The sequence below is a fragment of the Gadus morhua genome, chromosome 8 (genome assembly GCF_902167405.1).
Source record: "Gadus morhua chromosome 8, gadMor3.0, whole genome shotgun sequence".
Lineage (NCBI taxonomy): Eukaryota > Metazoa > Chordata > Actinopteri > Gadiformes > Gadidae > Gadus > Gadus morhua.
In genome coordinates, this window is record NC_044055.1 from 4,258,733 (window position 1) to 4,277,734 (window position 19,002).

The window sequence follows — 19,002 nt, forward strand, 5'->3', positions numbered from 1 at the left end:
TGTGACATCACTAAATTGATTAAGAAATAGCTTGTGGTCAAATTGGTGCCATTAACGATTGACAGTATGTCACAATAAACTAGTTAACTAGCTGGATATCACCCCCATGATAAAGAATTTTGGTTTCATCAGGCTGGCAGAAACCTGTAGGGTTGGGGTTTGAATCCTACAGGGCAGAACGCGCATCTCTGAAGGCACTGTCCCCTCAATGTTCTTCCAGCCGATGGAGGACTTAATGTGGACAGGTGTTGTCCGCAGGTATGTTTGTCCTTGGAACCTATTCTGAGGCATTAACACCCGCCCTCCTGGGACACCAGGAGGGGTAAATTAAAAGCCCTAGATTATTTTAGAACTAGAGACGCCCTGGCCTGAATGTTAGGACACATTTCATTTTAAAAAGTCTCCTTTTAGGAGAAATATATATATATATATATATATATATATATATATAGAGTTATTGCTGTCTATTCAGATTGGCAAGAGTCTTTTCCAATCATCCACAATGCAGTCTAGGGAATCCTATTGGCTATCGTGAACAAAGGCACTTCGAAAGCTGAAGAGTTTTGTTACAAAACATAATATACAAAAACAAACAATATCTCACCATTGGATATAGTTGTTGTTAGCGAGAGCTAGTAAAAAAGTCAAGCTCATTTATTACCGTTTTCAGAGAGCTACTTGCGGAAAACTGCTATTTCCGATAACAGTCCCAATTTTAGGCACAGGAATGATGTTTATTTTATTTTGGAACAAAACTCCTCATTCCTAGTTTTCTCAGGAAAAATATGGCACGTTAACCTTAGACAGGTAATGTTTACAGGTAGTTGAAGTGATATGGGTACTGGTTCTCTCAGCCAATACTGAACACTAAGTAGAAAATAGTTAGTAGTAACTATTCAATGCTGCTCTTCATCAACATCTGGACCTGATTCTGTTTAGGATTAGGTTTACGTTTTTCTTTCATTCAGGGCAATATAATCCTGAAAGAATTGGTCACTTTGAAAAGCCCCCAAAAAGGCCAAGCTAATCTACAAATAGAATATAATGTACAACTTTTAAAAAGTACAGTAAAAAAAGAGTTACATCATCTTATCTGAAGCACTGCGAGCTCTGCAAGTTCTGGTGACCTTTTGTTATCGAGTGAGACTAGCGAGGTCAAAGTTTAACAAACTAATAATCTCAAACTGGAGTCAATTGTCAGCCATATTTGAAGAACAGCCTTTTGTTTATAAGGCCCCTATTTTAGGGGCAACAATCTTTATATTTATTTTTTAATAAATATGTTTTAATTCATAGATAACCATCTGAAGTCCTTACGGAGCTCGCCGTCATTCTTTTAGGTGCAACTCACATGCAGATAATTCATTCAAACATATAATAAAATACTCTAAATCTTGTACCTCCCACATTAACTCCAATCCCAGTTTTGATAGTTGCATCAATGTGTGTGTATGTGCATTTGAGTATGTGTGTGTGTGTTCCAGGAAACCAGGGGGGGGGGGGGGGGGGGGCGGTTGCCGTGGACGACGCCCGTGTCTACTCATTCTTTGACGTGATATCCTGTGAAATCATAAAATCAAAAAGTTATGAAGTGATGATTGGCTTTGATCAAATTAAAGTGGCACAATCTACCCATCATACATCTGTGGGGACACTCCCACCTGTGATGTCACTAATGGGTAGCTTTTGCAACATCACCCCTGGTGGTAAATCAACTGCAGTGGCCACTCAACGCACTTTACAATATCGCCTAACTTTCACCCATTCATGCACACACTCACACACTCACACTGGTGGTAGAATATGGGGTCCTTTAAGTACTGTATGCTGACTCACCTCTGTCTTGGCTGTCCTCCATCCACCCATCGGTCCCGTCTTACTGAAGACTAGAAGAAGAGGGGCGCCGTTAAAAACACAGAACGAAAGCCGTAGGCTGGCCACGCTTTAGCTTCCAGACTTAGCATGGTGGCTGATTCACACAAAGTGTGAATCACACAATGTTTCAACACTCAAGCTACCCAGTACAACCCCAGTCTTCTACTGGTGGACGCTGGGAGAAGCCCAGTACAACCACAACAGAAAGGTATCATTAAAGGAAAACCTTGTTCTACTTACGCATGAAGGCCAGGATGGTGATGAGCGCAGCAGATGCTGCTGCCCACAGCAGCGACCTGCGGGGCAGAAAGTCGTGCTGATCAGTGTCCGATCGAAGTATTGATTATCAGACCATGAGGAGCTCCATGCAGAACGACTGGCGTTCAAATGCTGGTGGCTAACTGTTGGTTCTACCTTCATCGAGAGAAAGCCTTACCAGGAGAGGAGGGAGGCACAGATGAAGAAGGTGAAGAGGAAGCTGAGCAAGGACTTCATCGTCGATGAACCTGAAGCACACACACACACACACACACACACACACACACACACAGGTCGGCTTCCAGTACACCCTTCTGTCTATATATATCAGTCTCTCTGTCTCTATCGTTCAGAATGTCTCTATAGCTCTGTCTGTCTCTTTATCTCTGTATGTCTCTCTAAATATTTTTATATCTCTCTCTATGTCTGTCTGTCTGTCTGACTGACTGACTGACTGACTGACTGACTCACCTGTCTGTCTTTCTGGTGAGGAACAGCAGCTGTTACTGTGAAAGACCAGAGGGGTAGGCCGGACTTCGGACAGGCCACCCAGTGATTGGGTGAACTGCTCATGTGAGTGACAGGTCTCAGTGCAGATCTCCTCCTGGAAGAGGATCCGGGGGGGAGGGGCCTCCTTCTGTGGTGGGGAGATGATCTCGCTGTGGTCTGGAAGGGAGGCAACAAATAATCAGACATTTTTATGTGAAATTTAACATCATACTATGTTGCTTACAGTAAAATACACTAGATTCGAAACTGTGGTTTTGGATAGACATAACTTGATCAAAATGATATTGGTGGATTAAACTTCATGCTATGGTGCTTACAGTAAAATAGAATGAATTAAAACTTTGGTTTTGGACCTCCATTTCTCGTGGAATTGAACCCTGACTACTTTCGCCCGCCAGGTCTTTTTGACCTCCGTTTTGGGCTGTAGGGACACCAAGTCGCCACTAGGTGGTGCACTTCACTACACTGCTGCTAGAGTCTGACGTCGACTGACTTTTGACAGGCATTCGACAAATCAAAAAACAAGATTATCTACCTAGACTGTTCAAGTGTTTTTTTAATTAACAAGTATGATTAACATGCTTGTAATTATGCTTACAGTAAAATAACCTCTCTTAAAAACGTTGTATGTAGCCAGACATAATTTTACACTATTGTGTAATTCTATATGAATAAAAAAAGTTGATCTTGTTAACCTTTTTCACTTTACCTATAGTCAGAGTCATTAACAGACAAGAAGCTTACAGCACTACAGCACTAAAGTCATCAGGTTCATTTAAATTAAAGCAAGCGGCATTAGCTAGCGGTGTGTCCCATGCTGTGTCTGAAATCACGCACTTCTACACTTACACTTACTTTTTTGAGTGCACTTTGCGCGAAAACGGAGAGTGTGCCAAAAACGCAGTGCACTGGAAGTACCTCGGTGGCGCACTCAAAAACTATCTAAAACTTGTTGGGCGAATTATGGAAATGATGAAGCAAAAAAAAAAATACCACAGAATAAGAACCATCAAACTGCAAACTAATTTCCGGTATAGGTGCACGAAGCCTGTTTTGACAGCGCACTGTACAAATGAGAGCACTGCGCCTATAAGTAAGTGTACTGTAGGGATAATGAAGTGCACTCAATGTAAGTGCGCGATTTCAGACACAGCACCAGCCTTGTTAGCTTGCAGCGTTAGCTAGTGGTGTAAACTAGCTAGCGGCTCTCCTCACCGTAGGTAAAACTGAAGGTGCTCTCAGGTTCTGGCGTGCTGAGCTCCATCCGGGTCGGTTCGTCGGCGTCGGCGTCGACGGCGCTTGTGAACACGCCCCCGAACACCTTCTCGTCGAGCCACGTCTGACACGTCTCCGTCACGCCGCTGAGCAGGCTAGCTAGCGAGCGCCGGGAGCGCCGTTTACGCCGGAACACTCTAGAGAGAGACGAGGGAAGGCCGGCTATTGGTACAGCACTGGCACATTTTCATTATACATTGATTTAGCAGACACTTTTATCCAAGGCGACTTACAATAAGTACATTTGTCAGGAGAAAGAGAAACAGCAATATATCAGGGTCGGAACAGTAAGGATGTTCATAGAACCAAGTGCCAAGCACTAACAATCGCTAGGATAACCGATTCCCCGTATACAACAAAGATAGCTAGGAGAAGATGCTTCACATTGCGTTTAGAACGTAAGAAGGTCGTCTCTGAGAGGGGAAGCACGAAGAGTTATCTCCACTACTTATTTAAAAAAAATACATTTGATATTCATTGAAGGCAACACACATTAAACTACCAGTTGGTAGCAGATCCTTTAATTCCAGGCTACCACGACAAAGAAATATACAAATAGGGGAACAAATAGGTGTTTAGATTTGACCGTAACTGCCAGTAGAGATGGCAAAGGGTGTCTGAAATGTCCCAATCATAAATCAATTTGTTGATGGAAACCAGATCTTTCTTATTAACACAACTGGTTTGAATAGTCAAGTATTTCCAACATATGTGTCAGCATTTAATGACAACAGCTTGGCAAACCCTGATGCTGAGGAACTTAAAAATGTAAACAATGCATCTCCTAGCAACACAAGCCGATGACATAACCCACTGGCTCCCGGAACACGCACACACACACACAAACACACACAGACAGACACACACACACACACACACACACACTAACAGGTTAGTGGGCCTCCAGGGGGCGGTGACCTCATCAGCGCGCTCCGTCAGATGTCCTCCGACGGAGCGCTTTACCAGGTGTTTACAGAGTTACCTAACCCGCTGCACAACACTACGGCGTCTGTCCCCCGGGCTTCGTGACATGAAGTCATTTGTGCGTCAGTGTGGCGCCCAGCCTGCTCATAACATATTTAACGCAAGGAAATCTTCCACTGGTTTCCACCAGTAGAAGACTGTGGTTGTACCGGGAAGCTCCCAGAGTCCACCAGTAGAAGACTGTGGTTGTGCTGAGTGCTACTGGGCACTGGGTCCGTATTGGGACGGGGCCGGCTCTTAGAGGTTCCTCACCTGACCAGGTTCTCCTTGTAGGACACGTTGGTCTTGGAGGGGGTGAGGGAGATGTTGCCCTGGTCGTCCCAGACCACGCTGTCCTCCCCCAGGACGTAGTAGCCGTTGGTGAGCAGGCGGCGGGAGCGGCGGCAGGAGCAGGGGGAGCCGCCCGCCGGGTTGGAGGAGTAGCAGGAGAAGGAGGAGTCGTCGGAGAGGAGCGACAGGTCCAGGCTGCAGGGGGAGCAGGCGGAGCATCGTTAGGCCAGGCGGGCGATAGGTGGGGGGGGCTCCACGTCGATGTGTTCGCTGTAGGGTGTGTTCTATGTGTGCGTGTGCTTGCGTGTGTGTGTGTGCAGGAAGAAGAACAACACTGTACCTCTGAAATGATTGGTCGGCCTGCGAGGGCCGCTGTTTGATTGGAGAACCTGGAGAGAGTTGGCGAGAAGAGTTCACCAGGAAGTAAACAAGAGTTCACCAGGAAGTAAACAAGAGTTCACCAGGAAGTAAACAAGAGTTCAACATTAAGTACTCCTAATAAAATCGTCTGATATCGATCGGGCTCTAGTGTGTGTGTGTGTGTGTGTGTGTGTGTGTGTGTGTGTGTGTGTGTGTTGTTGGCTCTGGTGTGTGTTGGTCGTACTGGTGACGGCCCTGGAGAAGAACAGAGCCATGGCGTTCGAGAGCGGGTGATGAAAGGGAGGAGGACCACTTCTTCTTCTTCTTCTCTGTCTGCAGAGGAGGAGAAACAAACAACATTAGAGACCTCCAGACTCCCAGCCAGAGAATAAGAAAAGGTGACTGCTAAAGCAGCTGCTGCTGGAACTCCAAACACCAAGAAGGCTTCCAAACGCTAGCTAGCTAGCTCGTTGCTACGTAGCTGTGGCTGGAACTCCGCCAACAGTAAGGCTTCCAACCGTTTAGCTAGAAAGTAACACCTTCACACTCCGAATACCAGACATAAACATTGTATGTTGTGTCAGTTTGTAGCAACAGAGAAAAGAGAGAGAGAGAGAGAGAGAGAGAGAGAGAGAGAGAGAGAGAGAGAGAGAGAGAGAGAGAGAGAGAGAGAGAGAGAGAGAGAGAGAGAGAGAGAGAGAGAGAGAGAGAGAGAGGGGACAGAGAGATAATCTTTAGTATACAACATCTCAATCAAAGTGCCAACATAGTTGTTTCTTCTGTGTCCTGATTAGAGATTATGGATTATATTGAAAAGTAGGTCTCTCTTTCCTAACCTACCAGATTAGCCCCTGTGTTGACAGCCTTAGAGTGGTCTGCTTCCCACTGAACCAGTCCAGCCACCAGAAACTAACTGGTAAGGCTGGAAGAGACACAGAGGCCCAACTTATTCCTACTAAAGAGAAAAGGTTTGGTGTATTTTATATCCACATGCTGTCATGGCAATGGATCCATAAATCCCTCTGGGGCTCAACTAATAACCTATTTTATTGTATTCTTTTATGATCATAAAAACGGTAAACTCTGTTTCACTGGAGCCAGATTTTTCTAACGGGCGCGATGGGAAAGATCCTGGGGAGAAATTCCGGAGAGGGAAGGGAAAACAAGCGTGATGTCAGACGTCCTGTTAACCCCGTCCTGCCCTGGACACTTCACACACTATGGATCAATGTTTCATATGTTATAACAACGTTCATATAATATTCATTTATAAAGCCATGCTAGGACTGTCGTCTAACAGCCTGCCGTCTGACTGTTCAAACACATGTCCAGCCAAAGACCCAACAGCCTTTGCTATGTAGACGTGTCTGTGTGCGTGATTGCGTGTGTGTCAGAGGGCGTGTGCATGTGTGTCTCTGTCAGTGTCAGTGTGTGTGTGTGTGGGGGGGGGGGGGGTGCATGTGTGTGTGTGTGTGTGTGTGTCGAGGGACTAAAACAGAGACTTCAGTGTTCGGAGAGGACGTTTGTCTCCCTTTGTCCCGCTTTCTCGCCCTCACCTCCCTCTCCCCCTCTCTCCCCTCCCTCTCAAATGTTTTCATTTGAATTGCAACTTCATCCATAACCCCTCCGACCACAGACACACACACACACACACACACACACACACACACACACACACACACACACACACACACACACACACACACACACACACACACACAGGTCAGCCTAAGTACTGTACTGTACTCTGCCTCTCACACACCAGCAGCAATGATGGGGGCATTGCCATGCCAACAAGGCCCATCATATCAAACGCTGGTATGCGCGCGCGCGTGTGTGTGTGTGTGTGTGTGTGTGTGTGTGTGTGTGTGTGTGTGTGTGTGTGTGTACGGCCTTCGGGGCCCCAACTCAGAATAGAACAGATGATGATAACGAAAAAAACGACCGAGCATGTGACTCTTCAGAGGAGATGACCTAATAACATGACCGACACAACTGCCTCTACGACCAGAATGTTCCAAGAGTCAAAGCCTTACTTTTGGATTTAAAACAATATTATAATGGTTTATACAGATTGGTTTATTATTGAAGTCACTGATTGTGATTGATCACGTGACACTGGTCACAATGTGCTGTAGTTTGAGAAACATGTTGTGGCTTGTTCTCAGACTCACTAGAAACAAGTCGCAAACCTCACAATCGCGCCAGGCTCCTGCGGAAGTAACCGAGACGTCATGCTTTATCTTCTCTCTGCAGCCTTTAGCTGAGGAACTGTGGTTACAACTGGATAACGTCATTTTTCAGTTATTAAATATACACACAGAATGTGATCCAATATATGTACATCTGAATGTAGCATCGGCCCTGCCGCTATAATTAGCTAATATTTAGATAATGAAAGATATGGTCCTAAAAATCCTGAAATCTATAAGAAAAATATTCATGCATTTATGATGCATCATAATAAATAAAAGCCACTGGACAAATATTAGGAATGATTTAAATAAAACAAAACATGCAATGAGGATTTGCGTTTACTGGGGTTGTTTGTGATAGCCTTTCTCGACACCATCCTAGCATACGGCAGGTGATGATGTTGGAGGAAGACGCGCTGCAGGAAGAGGGGCGCGGGGCAAACCATTCGTCTGCACCCCCATCTCCCCGCTGTCATCACCCCAAACCATTCCTCTCCATCTCCATCTCACCGGTACCCCGAAATATCAGAACTATATCCTGCATATACCACAGCGTCTACATCCACCAGCAACATGGATGGGACCAATCCTAATCAATTAAAATACCACATCACACGCACCAAAGTGAGTGCAATGGACTGTTCCACTTTGCACGCAAAGACAATGCCCCGACGCTGAAGTAACTGTAAAGTGAAAATGAACCATTTTATTTATTTTAAACTTCACAAACAAAACCACTAGTCGACATTCACCCAATAATAAATCCACGCCCCCAAACTATGCATTGTATTCCACGCCTTAAAATAACAATCTGCGCTTACTGATCCTTATAAAACCAAGCAGAGGGAGAGGAAGCTCTGAGCGCCTCACCGTCACCGCGTCGCCCTCTCCGAGTCTCCGGGAAACCAAAGCTCCGACTTTTAATAAACTCGATGTACTTTAACGGTAGGTCCTTCCTCTGATGTAGGCTACTTTGTGTTTTGACAGATCAGGGGAACAGAGGACTCGATGTGCCCGACAGCCCCGCCCACAAGGGAAATACCAGAGCCAGGGTGGGCGGGCCGAGATACCCTGCTCGACCACCAGACCCGGGGTGGGCGGGGCCAAGAGACCCTGCTCCACTACCAGACCCGGAGTGGGCGGGGCCCGGAGACCCCGCTGCACCTCGTCACGTGGTGCAGGGGCCACAGCTGAGAGTTGACGTCATACACTCGATTAGTTTCGTTATATTGTTGACGAAAGTCAATGTCCGCGATAGATTCCGGGCTGGTGTCTCAGTCTTATCAGGGAGGGTAGACTGGACTTTAAAAGTTTAACTCACTAAAATCCCTACTTAACCGTTGGAAAGCCTGACATCTGCCGGCCACATATTTACATTCATGCACCAGCCGTGTTTTTCAACTGAACACACATTAACACTTCATGTACAACCTTTTATTAGGTATCAAAATAAGTGTAATATTATAAAAAACCCTTAATATAAAAATAACAAGAAAAAATAAGATAAAATAAAAAATATATATATGCTCCTATTCACACACCGACATCCGTCATGACTCATGTCTGAAGATAAGAAAAACTAATTGAGACCAACAGGGTAAGAACGGTTTCTTACCCTGTTTACAAACAACAGCGGCCATTTTGAGGAACTTGTATTTGTGATAATCAAGTTTTTCCACCGTCCGTTACACGTCTTTGGGCCAAAAGCGGACCGATAAACAAACACTTCTGTACAAACAAACAGAAAACGAACAACCATGAGGGAAACAAAGATCTGATTCTGGCCAGTTGGCTGTTTTCAGCTCTAGGGTGGAGGAGGTGGAGGTCGTCAGCCATAGGGCTGCAGGGTGTAGGTGACGGTCGTCTGTAGGGTGGAGGTCGTCTGTAGGGTGGAGGAGGTGGAGGTCGTCTGTAGGCTGGAGGAGGTGGAGGTCTCAGCCATAGGGCTGCAGGCTGTAGGGTGGAGGAGGTGGAGGTCGTCTGTAGGGTGGAGGAGGTGGAGGTCGTCTGTAGGCTGGAGGAGGTGGAGGTCTCAGCCATAGGGCTGCAGGCTGTAGGGTGTAGGGTGTAGGTCGTCTGTAGGGTGGAGGTCGTCAGCCGTAGGGCTGCAGGCTGTAGGGTGGAGGAGGTGTAGGTCGTCTGTAGGGTGGAGGTCGTCAGCCGTAGGGCTGCAGGCTGTAGGGTGGAGCAGATGGAGGTCGTCTGTAGGGTGGAGGAGGTGTAGGTAGTCTGTAGGGTGGAGGAGGTGGAGGTCTCAGCCATAGGGCTGCAGGCTGTAGGGTGGAGGTCTGTAGGGTGTAGGTCGTCGGTAGGGTAGAGGAGGTGGAGGTCTCAGCCATAGGGCTGCAGGCTGTAGGGTGGAGGTCTGTAGGGTGTAGGTCGTCTGTAGGGTGGAGGAGGTGGATGTCTCAGCCATAGGGCTGCAGGCTGTAGGGTGGAGGTCTGTAGGGTGTAGGTCGTCTGTAGGGTGGAGGAGGTGGAGGTCGTCTGTAGGGTGGAGGAGGTGGAGGTCCTCAGCCGTAGGGCTGCAGGCTGTAGGGTGTAGGTCTGTAGGGTGGAGGAGGTGGAGGTCTCAGCCGTAGGGATGCAGGCTGTAGGGTGGAGGTCGTCTGTTGGGTGGAGGGTGGAGGTCGTCTGTAGGGTGGAGGAGGTGGCGGTCCTCAGCCGTAGGGCTGCAGGCTGTAGGGTGTAGGTCTGTAGGGTGGAGGAGGTGGAGGTCCTCAGCTGTAGGGCTGCAGGCTGCAGGGTGTAGGTCTGTAGGGTGGAGGAGGTGGAGGTCCTCAGCCGTAGGGCTGCAGGCCGGCCTCCGGCGGGGCGGTGGCGTGCATGTCGCGGGTCATGTTGTTCTTCTCCCTCAGCTTGGCCTGCAGCAGCGTGTGCTCCACCACGCCGATGCGGACGTCCATCTGCACCACCTCCTGACGGAGCTTGGTCAGACTCTGCTTGATCTTCACCACCGGAGCTGGACAACACAGCAGGGAGGAAGGGGTTAGCCGGAGACGATTGGGGGGGGGGGGGTCGGGGAGGTTCTGTTGCCCGCGGCGACCGGGGTCAACACAGTGACTAGTGAGACTCGTTACCAGACTAGTAAGGCTAGTTAGGCTCAGCCCTGCGGTCATTTTGCCTGTTTCCACCAGGGCCTGAGGAAGGATGTGTGTGTCTGAGGGGGGAGGTTCTACTCTGGTCAGAACTAGTGGTGCCGAGATGACGCCTCATGAAACGCCAAAGCCTCGCAGCCAGTGGTTCGACCTCGAAGCTTCAAATGAGTACGCTAGGGACACCTAGTGGTGAAGGAAATTATGATGAAAGAAAGAGTTTCCTGTGATGATGTGATGTTTGCTTCGTACAACATCAAAACATTTGAGGATTAAAGTCATTTCAGTGATACGTGTGAGGGTGCCGTTCATAAATATCTCCCGGGCTCATGGTAGAAAATAAATCATTTGACAAAGATTTTAGGTCATCCCGGGCAAAATAGAAGGGCTGAATCCGAATACTCATACTTGACTGCTATATAGTATGCATTTTGTAGTACGCCACAAATATAGCGCGTCCGAATGCTCAGTACGCATTGTGTAGCACGGAAAACGTTTCCGAATGCGTACTACCGCCACAGTATACAACGGTAGGACACTACGCTATCCCCACAATGCAACCAGAGTCTGTTAACGAACGAAGAAGAGATGGCTGACCCGACACCACCAACAACAGCGGCTCCCGCAAATTTCGAAATATCGAAATGTAAGTACAAGTATTAAATGTTTCTTTCATTTCATAACATTTTCAATTTAATAGCAACGATGACAAGACGGAAAACAGGTAACTTATCAAGGTCATTTTGCCGGCATCTGAGGGGAGATACGTCATCTCCAAACATCCGGTAGAGTTTCGGCGATGTTCGGAAGTGTTCAGAGGCGTTCTACGCATAGCTGTAGGCCGTACTACACTGTCAAGGGTAGTACGGTCAAGTAGTAGACACTGAACAGAAATATTATGTACTAAGTATCCGGATGCAGCCAATGTCTTATCGACTACAGTAGCCTACTAATAATTGTAATAATAGAACCGCATGATGACTTAGAACGAGTGTGATTAATTACATAGCCATTCAAGAAATCTTGGAACTGGGTAGAGTCTCCTTTTTGTAAAAATGGGCCAATTGTGAACCCATATCGCGGAACAGCCCGAGATGAAGCCTCGAACGCCACACGCTACGTCATTGTGTGGATCCTACTCGATACGGAGCTTCGCTGGGGGGAGGAGCCGAGGTACTGGACAGACGCCCCGATGCCTCGACGCAAACCATCACATCACTAGTCAGAACGCGCCGAGACACTGACCTCCGTCAGACATGCTGCTGCCCTTCTCCTCCATCTCCTGCTTCACCTCCTCCAACTCCTCGCTCACCTGCGCACGCACACACACACACACACACACACACACACACACACACACACACACACACACACACACACACACACACACACACACACACACACACACATCAATAATAAACCCACCATTTGTCCTGCAGCTGGTTTACAGCGGGTGGTGTCCTGTAATAATAATAATAATAATTCATTGAATTTATTTAGCGCTTTTCTAGACACTCAAAGACGCCTACAGTGAAGGGGGGGGGGGGGGGGGACCTCACTAACCACCACCAGTAATGTGGTGGTGTCCTGCAGTGTGGTGGTGTCCTGTAGTGTGGTGGTGTCCTGTAGTGTGGTGGTGTCCTGTAGTGTGGTGTCCTGCAGTGTGGTGGTGTCCTGTAGTGTGGTGGTGTCCTGTAGTGTGGTGGTGTCCTGTAGTGTGGTGTAGTGGGGGTGGTGTCCTGCAGTGTGGTGGCGTCCTGTAGTGTGGTGGTGTCCTGTAGTGTGGTGGTGTAGTGTGGTGGTGTCCTGTAGTGTGGTGGTGTCCTGTAGTGTGGTGGTGTCCTGTAGTGTGGTGTCCTGTAGTGTGGTGGTGTCCTGTATTGTGGTGGTGTCCTGTAGTGTGGTGGTGTCCTGTAGTGTGGTGGTGTCCTCTAGTGTGGTGGTGTCCTGTAGTGTGGTGGTGTCCTGTAGTGTGGTGTCCTGCAGTGTGGTGTAGTGGGGGTGGTGTCCTGTAGTGTGGTGTCCTGTAGTGTGGTGGTGTCCTGTAGTGTGGTGGTGTCCTGTAGTGTGGTGGTGTCCTGTAGTGTGGTGTCCTGCAGTGTGGTGGTGTCCTGTAGTGTGGTGGTGTCCTGTAGTGTGGTGTCCTGCAGTGTGGTGTAGTGGGGGTGGTGTCCTGTAGTGTGGTGTGGTGCGGGTGGTGTCCCGTAGTGTGGTGTCCTTTAGTCTCACCTCTGCCAGCTGTCGGCTCTTCTCTGTGACTCCTCCACTGGCCTGCTGGTACAGCTCCCTGGCCTGGAGAGAGATCCACAACATGCACTCTTCACACGTGCGCCAAATTACATCTGGTACTGATGCAGAGCTAGTTTGGTGACCGCCTGAGTAACTGGTTACCTGGCTAGCTGATCAACTGGCTAACTGTTAACCTGGCTTACTGGTTACCTTACTAGCTGGTTACCTAGCTGCCCACCTGGCTAGCTGGTTACCTGGCTAGCTGCACACCTGGCTGGCAGCCTACCTCACTAACTGGTAACCTAGCTAGCTTGCTAGCTGGTCACCTGGCTGAGCTGTTAACCTAGCTATCTTCCCACCTGGCAAGCTGGTTACCTGGCTAGCTGCCGGCCTGGCTAGCTGGTTACCAGGCTAGCTGCCCACCTGGCTAGCAGGTTACCTGGCTGAGCTGGGCCTGGGCGGCGCGGTAGTCCCCGATCAGGTGCTCCAGCTGGGTGTTGATGTACTTCTCTCTGCTGTTCACCTTCTCCAGGGTCTTCCCCAGGTCCTCCTGCAGCTTGTTCAGGTAGCCCTACACACACGCACACGCACACACACACACGCACACGCACACACACACACACACACACACACACACACACACACACACACAGACACACACACACACGCACGCAAGGGGTTGAGTGACAGTCGGAATCCTTGCTTTTCAGTTCCACATGTAACTCACTGATGGGTCCATCGGGTGGCGCCAGAGACGCTATTAAAAATAAGGAGCAGGTTTCTGACGCCGGCTTGCAGTTGCACTAGCTGTAATGACCTTGGTGCTAAAGAGCGTCTGTGTTGTGCGTGGTATGCTTGCAAAGGAGGAGTGATTCATTTGGATTTACAGAGCGTTTCCTTTTGTGTGTTATGGTCACAACTGAACCGCAAATCTCCTGGATCCGTAGTCTTTTATTCTTATTGTAACCCGTTCAAAGAGTGAACACGACAACACACCCTCCCTCTGACCACTGGAGCGTGTCGTTCCGAACATAAGCGTTTAGCCGTGTGTGATCCTCCACTGGCCACCGGGGGAGCCGTACTTCACCAACACACCGGTGGGTCAGGAAGACGCCTGAGGACCGTCGGAATCATGCAGGAGCACGAGACTCTCCCCGGGAGGCCCTAACCATAACCCCTGGGGAGGGGGTCTCCCGGGGTCAGGAGGTCACGGGCACTAACCCTATCCCATGGGGAAGGGGTCTCCAGGGGTCAGGAGGTCACGACCCACCTTGGTCTCCTTCAGCGAGGCCGTGATGCCGTCCCGGTGCTGATGCATCTGGTCCAGGTGGATCCTCCAGTCCTACACACACAGACACACGCACGCACACACAGACGCAAATTAATATATATATACACACACACACACACACACACACACACACACACACTGTATATAAATATACACATTTACATTTGTCTACTGCTGATCCCATGGCTGTAGTTGAACACAGTCAGGATCAGGTGGTTTATGAGGACCGCGGGGGGGGTACGTGACAGATGGGGGGGGGGGTACCTTGTTGTCGGGGCGGATGGTGACCTTGAGCTGGGGCAGGACCCGCTCCACCTCCAGGGCCCACTCGGCTGCGTCCACACTGGCCTCCAGGATGGCCTCGGGCTTAGAGGACGGGTCCACCTCCTGGAGCGCCAGCACAACAGACACACACACACACACACACACACACACACACACACACACACACACACACACACACACACACACACACACACACACACACACACACACACACACACACACACACAGAACACACACGTTATAGAGACTAACTCGGACCGCTCAGTCGGCCTCTCTGGGCTTTCAATTCAAAACATCAGATACAAATACAGTACATATCCCTTTAGTCCATATGTAGATTCACTTTTTGATTTAAAATATATAAAAATATTATATGTTAGCTAGAGTTCGGTCGGGGAACTCACGCTGTGATTGGTCCGTGACTTGAGCGCGTCTAAGTCCATCACATGCTCCTCCTCCTCGTCAGGCTCCTCCTGATATAGAGACAACAGACAGACATGGGTCAGCTCCCAGCAGTTAGGATTAGAGGCAGGGCTAGGGTTAGAGGCAGGGGTTAGGGTCAGAGGCAGGGCTAGGGTTAGAGTTAGGGTTAGAGGCAGGGATTGATAAAGGCCACGAGTAGGGTCAGATGTAGGGTTAGAGGCCGGGTTAGAGAAGCAGGGGTGGAGGTAGAGGTACGATTATAGGGTTAGCATCAGAGGCAGGGTTAGGAGTAGGTTAAGAGGTAGGGTTAGGATTAGAGGTAGGGTTCAGAGGTTAGCATCAGAGGCAGGGTTAGGGGTAGGTTAAGAGGTAGGGTTAGGATCAGAGGTAGGGTTCAGAGGTTAGCATCAGAGGCAGGGTTGGGGTCATATGTAGAGGTAGGGATAGGGATAGAGGAAGGGTTCAGAGGTAGGTTAAGAGGTTAGGGTTAGGGTTGAGGTAGGGTTCAGAGGTTAGGTTCAGAGGCAGGGTTAGGGGTAGGTTAAGAGGTAGGGTTAGGATTAGAGGTACGGTTCAGAGGTTAGCATCAGAGGCAGGGTTAGGGGTAGGTTAAGAGGTAGGGTGAGGTTTAGAGGAAGGGTTCAGAGGTTAGGATTAGAGGCAGGGTTAGGGTCATACGTAGAGGTAGGGTGAGGTTTAGAGGAAGGGTTCAGAGGTTAGGATTAGAGGCAGGGATAGGGTCATACGTAGAGGTAGGGTGAGGTTTAGAGGTAGGGTGAGGTTTAGAGGAAGGGTTCAGAGGTTAGGATTAGAGGCAGGGTTAGGGTCATACGTAGAGGTAGGGTGAGGTTTAGAGGTAGGGTGAGGTTTAGAGGCAGGGTTCAGAGGTTAGCATCAGAGGCAGGGTTAGGGTCATACGTAGAGGTAGGGTGAGGTTTAGAGGTAGGGTGAGGTTTAGAGGAAGGGTTCAGAGGTTAGCATCAGAGGCAGGGTTAGGGCTTGAGGACGTACTATCATCTCCTCCACTTTGCTAAGGGTGAGCTCTGCATCGTCCTCGATGACGGCCTCCTCCTCGGCTGCCTCTGTGGGGTAGCTTGGTCTGGACAGAGGAAACAGCGCTGTTTACCTATTATGGTCTGCGCGGTATTGGTAGTGTTGCATTGGCATGCGTACTAGGAGTCTGTGTCCTCTGGTTGGTGTAGTTTAGCTTTGAGTATAGTTGAGCGGGGTAATGTATGCGAGTGTCTAATGTTTTGTATGGTAGTATCCATGTTGTACGGTATGATACTAACGTTTCATGTTTTTGTGTGGTGTTCCTCCATGTACAATGGTGTGTGTATCGGTGTGTCAGGGTGGACCGAGGTTCTGGTACGGGGGGGGGGGGTGCCAGACCTTTTGAAGCTGAAGCCCCTCTTCTTCAGGGCCTGCTCGGCCAGGCGGTCCAACACAAAGCACACCTGTTCCCCACAGCCAGCCTTCAGCTTGTTGGGGGGGAAGTCAACCTTCACCCCCTAGACACACACACAGTCACACAAAGACGCAGACGCACACACACACACACACACACACACAATTTACAACCCTGTGTCTCCATGACCTATGAATATGTTTCGAATATACAGTGGAAATATATCGCTTGAACAGAACAGAATACAAAACGGCGGCGCGGCGGCGGGGGGGGCGGGGCTTACGAAGGCGCGCAGCTCGGCCAGGATGTTGGACACGGTGGCGTAGGGCTCGTCGTCGTCCCGGGGCGCGGGGAACGGGCGGCCCGCCACGTTGATCAGCCACGACGCGATGGCCGTGAACAGGAAGAACTGCTCGCCAGGGTTGGACGCTACGTACGGGCTGGACACGAAGTAGTGCCTACAAGAACAAGATGGACGACGTCAGGGGTGGCGTCAAACCTTTGGGTTTGTTCAAGGTGACAGGATGTTCAATTCTAAACAGACTGCATTTATACGCGGCAGTAGCTCAGGAGGTAGAGCGGGTTGGCTGGTAACCTGAAGGTTGTTGGTTCGATCCCCGGCTCCTCCTAGCTGAGTGTCGAGGTGTCCTTGAGCAAGGCACTGACTGTTAGCTCCCGACGAGCTGTCGCCTTGCATGGTTGACTCCGCCGTCGGTGTGTGAATGTAATTCCTAACATTCACCGATTCATTCACACATTCTCACACCGACGGTGGAGTCCGCTAGGAGGACCCAGGGATAGCACTAGTAACTTTCCGGTTAGCAGCCCACCCCATCTATCTCCTGAGCCACATATGTCGATCCCATTTTGATGGTTGTTGACCCGTGAAGATGAGACCAGAAATAGAAGTACGATGTAGATGTACCATGGTAAACGTCCTTTACGAAACTACATTATTAATAATGATGAGAAAGGATGATGCTATTATATTATTACTTCCTACGACCCTACAATATTTATAATGATGATGAATGATCAAGTGATAGAATTTGTTCCTAGATCACTAAATTATTTACAATGGTGAGAGATTATAAAAAGCTTATAATTAGTTCCTAGGACACTCGAATACTAATAATGACTCAAAATGATGTTAGTACATTATTACCTCCTAGGACACTACAGCATCAATAATGTGAATAGATGATAATAGTTAAGAAACCCATGTCTGGTTTGTTGTGGATGAGAGGGTACGTGGGGGGTGGGGTCACCTACACACTCATCATTCATCACTACCCCATCTCACAAACATGACCCTCGACTGTGGTTTCTCTGCACCTCGGCTCATCATGAGGCTGTTTGTTGACCATCTTGTTCAACTTGTGCCCCCTAACAACGAATGATACATCCCTGTATTGTGATCTCTTACTCTGATTCAACACTGTCCATCCAGATCAACAAACACACAGCTTCCTCTGACAACCAGCTTCAAAACAGCAGGGCAGTCGCCTCAAGAGGTTAACACCTCCTAAAGAGACCGAGTCGTCTTCTGTCGCGGTGTCGTACCTCGACATGGCCTTCATGTTGTGCGCGGCCAGCACTTCCTCCTCGTAGTCCAGGATCTTCAGCTTCTCCAGCAGCTCCTCCATCACCACAAACATGTGGTGGACACCCCCCGGCCCCCGCTCCTCGTCCTCCCCTCGCCTAGGCTCCTCCGACATGTCGACGAAAGCACCGACAGACCGATATATATATACCGCAGGAGAACAGAGAACCCGTGTCGCTTTCGCTCACTTAACTGTCACGAACGCCGAGTTGGTTGTTATGGTAACCATCCGGTGTCAAGCATCCGAAGGCTAGCTTGGTGGTGGTGAGCGGTCTGCTGTGCTACCCTGTCTGCATGTCGTTTTAACAGCTAAAAGATCAATACATCGACACATATAATATAATAATTAAACACCACAAAACTATGCTCCCCTTTTGAGAGAGCTAAATGTCGTTTCGCCAGACCATCGTCTTCTTTTCTATTGATTTGTGTGTTGGTCCAATCAATGCGTCTGCCACCTAGCGGATGGGAGGGTAATTCCTTGTGCGAGAATAATTTTCTTTCAATTGAGTACTAGAGTTATATTATCTTACTTAATATATGCGTTATTATCTATCCAAGACAAACGATTAGTTAGAGTAATCAAATCAGATCTATTCCTGGTATTCTATATTTAACGAGTAGTAATATATAACGGTTTTATTTATAACGGGTATAACAAGGTAAAAAAATCTGTGTGTGTGTGTGTGTGTGCATGTGCGTGTGCTTGTGCGCGTGCGCGCGCGCGCGCGCGTGTGTGTGTGTGTGTGTGTGTGTGTGTGAATGTGGTCTATGTGTATATGTGTTTGTGTCCATACTTCAGTGTATGTATGTTTCAGTGAAGCACGTGCATATGTTCATGTGTGTGTTTGTGCGCATGGTTTGTGTGCGTCTCTGTGTGTGCGTGTGTGTGTGCATGATTGTATGTATATGTGTGTGTGTGTGGGTGTGTATATATAAGG

At 48.8% G+C, this 19,002-nt stretch overlaps 2 protein-coding genes across 2 annotated transcripts; both read right to left on the bottom strand.

Moving 5' to 3' along the window:
• Positions 1-1,455: 1,455 nt before the first annotated feature.
• Positions 1,456-8,827, bottom strand: tmem71 (transmembrane protein 71). Its single transcript, XM_030362700.1, has 10 exons — positions 8,598-8,827; positions 5,777-5,865; positions 5,513-5,561; positions 5,155-5,367; positions 3,859-4,055; positions 2,605-2,799; positions 2,312-2,381; positions 2,116-2,171; positions 1,837-1,886; positions 1,456-1,560 (listed from the first exon to the last, which is right to left on the bottom strand). Exons 2-10 carry the CDS (start codon positions 5,805-5,807, stop codon positions 1,537-1,539), a joined length of 885 nt encoding a protein of 294 aa, XP_030218560.1. The 5' UTR covers positions 5,808-5,865; positions 8,598-8,827; the 3' UTR covers positions 1,456-1,536.
• A 319-nt stretch (positions 8,828-9,146) lies between these two features.
• Positions 9,147-18,497, bottom strand: ift57 (intraflagellar transport 57 homolog (Chlamydomonas)). Its single transcript, XM_030362692.1, has 11 exons — positions 18,022-18,497; positions 16,742-16,916; positions 16,443-16,561; positions 16,062-16,149; positions 15,032-15,100; positions 14,607-14,729; positions 14,322-14,393; positions 13,491-13,622; positions 13,052-13,114; positions 12,068-12,134; positions 9,147-10,689 (listed from the first exon to the last, which is right to left on the bottom strand). The coding sequence occupies exons 1-11, from the start codon at positions 18,174-18,176 to the stop codon at positions 10,508-10,510; spliced, it is 1,245 nt and encodes a 414-aa protein (XP_030218552.1). The 5' UTR covers positions 18,177-18,497; the 3' UTR covers positions 9,147-10,507.
• Positions 18,498-19,002: the final 505 nt, after the last annotated feature.